Below are 8,749 nucleotides of genomic sequence, written 5' to 3'. Positions count from 1 at the left end.
TTAAAGCGATTTTTAACAGCTTTGGAGGCAAGTCATTATGGGCGATGGAGGGTGTGTAGCTTGCCACAAATTCAACAACAGGACTAATGGATTAGCAATTCTAGGAAGAACTGATTCACCAGAGATTGAGTGAGCATCTGTAAAAAGGCATGAACTGCAGGCTATTATCCTGCCCAGGCACAGCTAACAGCATTAGAAAACACCAGTTAATAAACAAATACCTGCAGTATTTGGTTGGCAACACCAGACCATAATGTATAGCATGGCTGAGTTCACAAACCTGGATATCAAAAATGCTATGCTGATATACGAAGCATTGTGGGAACCTGCACTAAAACTAGGGAAGCTGGAAAATATAAAACCAAGTACCGTGTCATCTGTCTGGTCATCTTCACCTTCCAGCGACACAGGTATGACATTGAGGCTGACTGAAGGCGTAAGGCCTGAGGCCTCACACAATATCGGTTCGGTCTTTATGGATGATGAAGTCAACTCTGCACTCAGACACCATTCCTCATTTTCCAGATCAGCTGCCAAGGAGAAAGAGTTTATGGGAGAGTTAAAACAAACACAAAACCAGAGCGCCTCTGCTGTGATGAAGAGCAACCAAGAAACTTTCACCACTAAGCAGTGGAACCCCAATAGGGTTACCATATTTCCAGTTTCAAAAAAGAGGACACCTGTTGAGGTTGGGGATTGGAGGCAATATGATTGTGGGGGGGACAGTGATATGCCAGGGTCCTGCCCCTGCCTCTCAATCCCAAGCCACAGCTCCCCCCAGCCCTGCTGCTGCCCCTCACTCCTGACCCATAGTACCCCACCCCCAGACCATGCTGCTGCCCCTCAATCCCAACCCACAGCCCCCTGGCACCACGCTACTGACCCACGATCCCCCATCCCCTGGTGCCCCTCACTCCCAACCAACAGCTCCCTCCCCCTCCCCTCCCCTCCCCCCCCCCGCCCCGCCCCGCAGGGTCTCCTGGATGCCCTGCCCCTGTGAGCACATGCACCAGCCCTGCTGGCTGGGCCACGCAGCTCTCTGCTGCTCCCAGAAGGGTCCCTATGCCCTCTTTCCCTACTGGTGGGGCAGGTGCCTCCCCCACCTCCCCTGCCCTGCTGTAGTCCTAGCATCCAGACAGCTTCCCCCAGCACTGGCAGGTACCCACCCTCCGCTCACACACCCACACAGCCTCCCCAGACAGTCCCCAAGCCCTGGCCCTTCAACCACTTCCCCCCATAGACTTACCTGCATGCAGCTGCTCCCACCACCCTGCCTGGCTGCATGCTGGCCATGTGCATGTGCACGCAGATGCACATGGCGCCCCCTGCCTCCAATTGCCTTCCCTCGCTCCCCCCAGCCCCAAGCAACTCCTTGCTAGGGCAAGCCAGGAAGCGCTGGGGAAAAAACAAACAAACAAACAAAAAAAAACTTTGATCCTGAGCAGAGCACAATCCCAAACATTTGCTGATATTTAAAAAAAAAACAAAAAAACTGCCTGGACGGAGATGGGAGGACCCAAAAAGAGGACACGTCCAGGAAAACCCGGATGTATGGTAACCCCACACGTAACTACCAAACTACTTCACACCTAGTCAACCACACCATTTCATAACTGTAATCTCATTTTAGCCCCAGGACACAGGGAGGAGAGGGAGACAGAACTAATCCCTTTGAACTGCCAACAGCTGCTAACAGACAGCAGAGCAGGATTAAACATGCCATTGGAGAAAGCAGCCAGGGAGCCATCTTTGTCACAGGCCAATACCTGCTGAGCCAGTTTTGTTCCTACCAGCATCTGGACAGCCTTTTGCTCTTTCCACAGCCTGCAGTAGTTTCATAGTTGCTGAGATTGCATTATGCTTTTCAAGAAGCAAGAGGTTTTCACTCGTGCAAAAATCAGGATTTTCTCCCCAGGGTTTCATTTAGTAAGTGTAAAAGAGGGTAATGGCTTTCATGATTACACAGGAGCTTTGGTGCCATAGTGATTATGTTAATTTTCTCCCCAGAGCAGCTGGGAGTCACAACAGAAGATGTGTATTTTGACTAGAAGCAATGAAATGTGCATCGTGTACTGGCAAAGCCCATTTACAGAAAGCTCAGAGATCAAGTGCAGCATTTTGCCGGACAAAACTAGATTCCTCACATTCTGGGCCAGGATTTGGCACCACTGAAAAGTTATGGGGGAAGAGGGGGATGACAAATATAATTGCAGAGCTTCCAGTGACACCTGTGGTCAATGAAATTTGTGAATGACAGATAGCTGGTGGAGGGAGCCATAGTTGCTTGCCTTGTCCCGAAAAAGAAAGTTACCATGGTTAGGCCCCTGGGAATAGAAAGGTAACAACTCAAGCTTTAAAAACACAGAAAATCCCTGCCATTACACACACAAATGAATTCTAACCACTATGTTCTGCTTAAACACTTTACTGCTGTAGTTCAGTTCTAAAAACTATTCATCCCTCTTGCTTCAGAGTGGCTGCATTTCAGCAGCAGGTAAAGCTGCCTTAACAGTGTTTGGAAGTAATGTACTATAGCAATCAGTTAAAAATTGAGTCACGTAGCATAAATGCATAGGGAGGCAAGAGGTTTTATTCTTTCTGCTGCTTCTCCACTCTGCCTCCCCACACAGTACTTACTGCATATATAGATTCGAAACAAAGCAGAAACCTTTGCATGTGTGTACATATCATGTCAAACATATATTCTGTGTGTGTGTGTGTGTGTGTGTGTGTGTAAACTCTAAAATCCTAAACTCTTCTGTGTATCATGACTATCTATATAAAATATAGATAATATAATAAATATAATATAAATATATAAAAGCAGAACCTAGTAGTTAGAGTGCGTGTGTGCATATGAATGGTAGGGATTTTCTGTTTTTAAAAGTCTGAGTTGTTACCTTTCTATTCATATAGAATAGAAAGGTAACATAAGGTAACAAAGTATCATATTCCTAATACACAAACAAGTTTAATTGATTTATCAACAGCATGCCACTCAAATATGCTCAGAGCTGCACACTACGCTTCATCCAACACTGAAACGCAACCACTTTGAGCCAGAAACACCGCATACAATAGTGAAATTCCTTGCACACTTGGGCAGAATGAAATTCCTGAGAGTTCAACTGCAAATAGGCAACGAAATCAGAACAAATGAGCAGTCTCTAATGTTTCTGCAGCCCACTGATATAAGCATTGCACGCTGTGTTGCTGGCAACTGAGTGCCCAGAAAGAGAGAGAGAGAGAGAGAGACAACATGCAGCTCTGATGCTAGTAATTACTTTGTGGTGTAACGTAACCTATATTGCTGGCAAGGGAAGGTGTAATTTGAATGAAGACACACCAAGGAATTAAAAATGAAAATATATATCCTGTAATCAGAAACTTGAAACAGTAATCCCAATTCTGCCAGGAAAAGTAACTGATGGTTTTTAGCCTTTGCTATACATATTTAAAATGCCTATGCCTGAATTTTTCAAGGCAGCTTAAAAAGAAAATATTTAAATATTTACAGGAAAAGGCAATCTTATCCAAATATCAATTCATACAAAGGATACCACATGCTTGCAACTTGCCCATTACGATAGAAATCGTAGAGAAGTAGGGCTGGAAGGGATGTGTAGTCCAACCCCCTTATCCCTATCCAAACCATCCTAATCGAAACCTAATGCAAACCATAATCGAAACTCTACATAACTACCAATCAACCCTGACAACACAGGCCTAGCACCCTAACCTGCCACACACAAGAGGGGAACCATGGCAGGCAACATCCTCCATACACCTTCTTCCCCCACTACAGGGACTATACCTATTCTACCAAACAGCTTTCCTTTCAGTTTACTGCATGGATCATTCGTATGAGACCTTCAAAATCCTTGTCCAAACCCAAAAAAATCCTGTAGTACACTCAATTTAAAAAAAAAAAAAAAAGTTAATTTTGGTGGACTCAGCCTAAGTATCCCCTCCCCTTAATTGTTCTGTGGTGTCCTATGCATCAGTTTGTTTTCTTCTCTCCTCACCAAAAGATGCTGCTTCTTGGAAGTCACTGATTAATTGTCATTTGTAAGCAACGTTTGGGAAAACAGGCATGGTATTCTGCACAAGCAGGCCTCAGTGCCTTCCAAGATATGCATCGCCACAAGACGGAAATGCAGCCCTGAGCTCCTGGGGGAAAGAGGCCATTCCCTCTGGTCTCTGCTGTGTGACTTTCTAATCTGATTTCACTTTCAGAAAGGCTTGGCTGCCACAACAGAGGCAATACGTGCTCATTCTTAAATCACTTTGCTCCCCTGGAATCTGATCCTGCTGGTAACTCTGAGGCCCTTAGGAAAAGCCACTTATTCTGCAGAAACAGTTTGAGAGAGATTCTAGACACGAAAAGCCAGTTTAACCAGTAAGATACTCATCAGGGCATGAAAAGTTTAGCAGTAAGTGACATGCTATATTTAACCTGGACATCACTATGGAGGAACCTTATCTAGTTCTTTTCTTGACATCAGCTCAAAGAGTGACACTGAGAACTAGACCTACCTAACCATCCTCTGCCTCCCTCCCCCACAACACTGTTACACTAACCACCACGCTGGTGTTGAGCCAGCCTTACCTTTTCTTTACCTCCAAATCTTTAAAGGCACCTGGGAGCTCTCTCCATATCAAAGAAAGCTCCAGATATTTCCCTCCACTCCCCTCCTCACCCATTCCACAGACCTGGAACAGAGTGGATCAATATAGCTGACGATCTTTTTACAAGAACCATATTATAATAAAATTCCCATGGGACTGGGAGAAAGTCTACTAGGAGGTGTTCGCTATAATAAGGTTAGTCAATCTGCTGCACCCCAAAACTGGTTAGGATTGTTAAAAAGCTGGAGTTTGTTATAACAAAGTTTCATCATAGTATTGAGGAGTCCTAGTCACATATTACAACCCAGAACTGCTATACTTCACTTATAAGTTTTTGGGTCTAAGACAACAAGAGACAGAGGATAGATGGATTTGGGCAGATGGGGAAAATGCAATGAAATAACAAGACAAGGTTGATCAGCACAGTAGAGAGTGGTCTTGGCAGCACATTCCTCATTGCATTTCTTTGTCGACATCATGGTTGAGGCGGGGCTTAGAGACATTTGAAGAACAATGAAATGACTTTGTGGGTGCCTACAGCAAGGCACGTCCAATTGTGAGGAGCAAGACAAGGGAAAGTCGTAAGCAATGGAGACAGCATAGCCCAACTGGAGGTGGGAATCAACCTTTCAAAACTGAATTAGAAGTGATCAGTAGGGAGGGAACAGGCCCATAGAGGGCTCTGAAAGCAAACAGAAGCAGCTGCTGCTGGATAACATAAAGTAAGGAGGGGGTGGCCAATAGAATGACACAAATGGCAACAAAATACTGTAGTCAAAGCAACACTGAGGAAGACAAACTGCAGCAGCAGCAGCCTGAATAGACATGACCAAGGCAAGATTGCATCTGTCAAGGCCAGAGAGAAGAACATTGTGGCAAATAAGATGCGAGATGACAAGCTCTTGGGCAAAGAGTTGTAGCAATATGGATGGACAGGAAAAGCCATAACCAAGTCTTCTGAAATCTGACTCCAAACACCAGAGTTTCTATAGGAGGTAACTCCTTCCCCAATGATTTCTAGAGTTCCTATGAGCTCACAGTGTTCTTTGACATGCCAGAGTTCTACTACATATCTACATTTCAGATGATACTTACCTACCTAGGAGCAGATCCAAATTGCTCCCACAGGATTTAAGCAGAATTAAGTACCCCACACACATACATTCTAGCCCCACCTCCAATGTCACTACAGTGGCTGCAAAACCCATTTTGCACATCAATTAATTATGCACCGCTACTTTTGAAGATTCCTAGACACCTAGGCTTGGACTTACGATCATACTCAGAAGCAACCCTGTTTGAGCAGCTAGGTGTCTAACTCCCATCTAAAACTTAGCTACAAACCAAATTAGGCACCTCCCCTAAATCTAGTGTTAGGTTACTACTAGGTCCACCTAAGGCCAGGGCTACAGACTCCAGTGGCAGTCGTAGTAGTATGATGAGGGTGCCCTCATCTTGCAGAAAAACCTCACAGTTGGAACACTAGCCCAGGAAATGGGTGATCCGGTTTCTAGGCCCTCTTCCCCATTGCTACTTCCCAGGAAAGTGCCTTAACCAGCATGCCATAGATAGGCTGAAAAGGGGCACTCTCCATCCTTCTTTTTGATGCTGGGCTACTAAAACCATGAACGCAAAAATCATGGGGCCATAAAGAAAACAAGCAAGAACCTGGCTCTGCATACCCAGTGCTAAAAAAGTGTTTCACTAGGAGAGGGGGAGCCCCATGTTTCTGTCTCAATTGCCAGGGATTTTTCTGTTTCTTAGCCAATGACAAAGTGGTCCCACATACAGAGACTAGAGCTCAGGACTCCTCCTTCCTAGAGCTGTAGCTCAACCATGGAAGTGAGGGTACTAATCTGTAAGGAACTATGTGGAGATAAAACTGGAGTTACCAGGTAAATACAAGCTATAAAAGTACCCTAGGTATTTACAGCATGCTTTATCACCAGGATATTTGAGGACTGCACAAGGTTTAGAAGTACAGCAAGAGCTATCCTGGTGACACAAAAAGTCTGCTTCTCTGTCCTCAGTGTAATCCAGGCCTCTGGGTCAGATCACAGTTTGTTTTCCATCCCACACCAGGTTCAATTATTTAGTGTTATGATGGAGCATGTAGACGGGGTTTCATGCAGGACAGCACAGCTGAACAGTCCTTATTTGATCTCCTCGTAATTACTATGCCCAATAGAGGGGGGAAGGGGAGAAGATGTGTCTGGGGGAGGAAAAAATAATAGCAATTTTGTGCACATCTAAAATCCAGGGCTGAAATTTCCAAGTGACTAAGGATTCAGTCACACAATTCTTGTTTCCCCTTGATTGCATGTGCCCAATGGAAGACTAAATTCCCCTGTGGGTTTTACATGTCTCAACCCAACTCTCTCTCCACAAACAAATCAAATGACGATGTTACATTAGAATTCACCATAAAATAGGATGTGGGTACCTAACTGCCATATGCTCCTTTAAAAATCCCAGCCATAGCAACCTTGCCTACATGAGGTTTCTTGAAAGCCTGCATTCAACTGACAGCTGTAACTGACAGGCACTAAAAAGTCCTCATTGTGGATTATTTGCTAAGAATCCTTGTAAAAGAAATGAAGCTGGAGGGGAAAAAATGGCAGTTGGGATTTTAAGGCTTTGCTTACAAATTTCTTTTTGTTCACCCACCCTCCATATCTGCGGAAACCGGAGAGAAGTCTCCCTTGTAGCTAGCAACCAAGCGTGGAAGTAAGAACCTCTCCACTTCCTTTTTCCCCTTGAAGCAACTCCAGAGCTTTGAAAGTAATGGGGAGAAATGGACTTTAAGAGACTTATTAAAAATAGAGACTTAAAAAAAAAAATGCCTCTGTGGCATTAAGTTACAATGTATGCATATTTGTCTCAACGAACATGCATTTCTGCATTTTAGAAAAGCAACCTCCACACAACACGATGCGTGGATTTATTTGATAAAGATAACCCACACTTCTCAGGATGATGACAACGCTTTTCCTCCTACCTTGTTCTGTACAGAGCACGTATGGTATGGGGGTGTCTAGTAATGCTTACCTAACCTCTAACAAAATCTGAGGTTTATTTAGTAACAGAGCTCCAAATGCATTTAAAAGAAAAAGTCAAAGCTAATCCTTCAATCCTTCCCACCCTGTACATGCACCACATACTGTGTCTCTGCTTCACATAACTTAGAAAGTTTGGAGCATCACTTTGCTTTCTTTGTTTCCTCTATTACTGATATACAGAGAAGATAAGCAATACTCAAGACTGTTAACCCCCTTACCCCAGGCAAGCACTGTTCAATAGTGGGATTTAGCCAACTCCAACAGCCCATTTACAGCATTAGCATGCCCAGTGACATGAACATGCCTACAATCCCTTTTTGCTGGATAAGTCCCAAGTAAAAGGTATGCAGGCTCCCACATGGACAAGTTGATCTATTCATTTATTTCTTTGTCACAAAAGATGTGGATAGATAGCTACTGCTAGAAAACTAAAGCTTTACTAGAGGAACTTGCCCAGAAGTGCTAAAAACTGAAAAAAATATCCCGAAGTGGAAGGCGAGTTAGTTCGCCTGAAATGAGACAGAAGGGCAGGGCGGCACCTTAGGATAAAAGCCAGACATTATTTTAGCCTTGATGTGGCCTTGGTTAGGCTGGGATATGACCTGCATCAAAACAGAGCAGCCCAGCCCATTTACATACTAGGCTTAAATGCCAATTAATTCAAATTAGCCTGGATTGTTCTGAAGCAAACTCTTAATTTGAATAATTCACAGGTACTTAATGTGGGACAACAGGGCTTGTCAGCCTGTAAGGTCTGGAGTTTGCTGCAAGACAAGCCACTCAAAGCTGAACCCTTTTATCTGTTTTTTGCCTTAGAAAGTAATTGGTTCAGAGAGGCAAGAGCTTCCTTAGGCAACAACCTACTTCATCTGATGCTATGAGAGGATGGATAGAAAGAAAAGCTTTTCTGTAGGAGAGGAAGGGAAGCTGTTAATGGAGGTAATAAGTGGGTCAATTAGATCAGCTGAGATAAACATAGTTAACACTTAAATGGGGGAAACAGAATAAGAAACCATGATCCCTGTTGAGAGCATCCTCTCAGTCAGGTTAACAGTCAAGTT

At 44.1% G+C, this 8,749-nt stretch overlaps 1 protein-coding gene across 2 annotated transcripts in view; it reads right to left on the bottom strand.

Annotated features, from left to right (window-relative positions):
* CREB3L2 (cAMP responsive element binding protein 3 like 2) overlaps nucleotides 1-8,749 on the bottom strand; it is a 176,357-nt gene that overhangs the window by 46,028 nt on the left and 121,580 nt on the right. For both annotated transcript variants that reach the window (XM_019515440.1, XM_019515439.1), the window contains exon 3: nucleotides 370-530. In XM_019515440.1, coding sequence (XP_019370985.1) covers nucleotides 370-530 — 161 coding nt within the window. The remainder of the gene's footprint in view (nucleotides 1-369; nucleotides 531-8,749) is intronic.

The sequence above is a fragment of the Gavialis gangeticus genome, unplaced genomic scaffold (assembly GCF_001723915.1).
Source record: "Gavialis gangeticus isolate Ggan-Ray unplaced genomic scaffold, GavGan_comp1, whole genome shotgun sequence".
Classification (NCBI taxonomy): domain Eukaryota; kingdom Metazoa; phylum Chordata; order Crocodylia; family Gavialidae; genus Gavialis; species Gavialis gangeticus.
The sequence above is the reverse complement of the archived record's forward strand: the minus strand, read 5'-3'. Positions and strand labels throughout refer to the sequence as shown.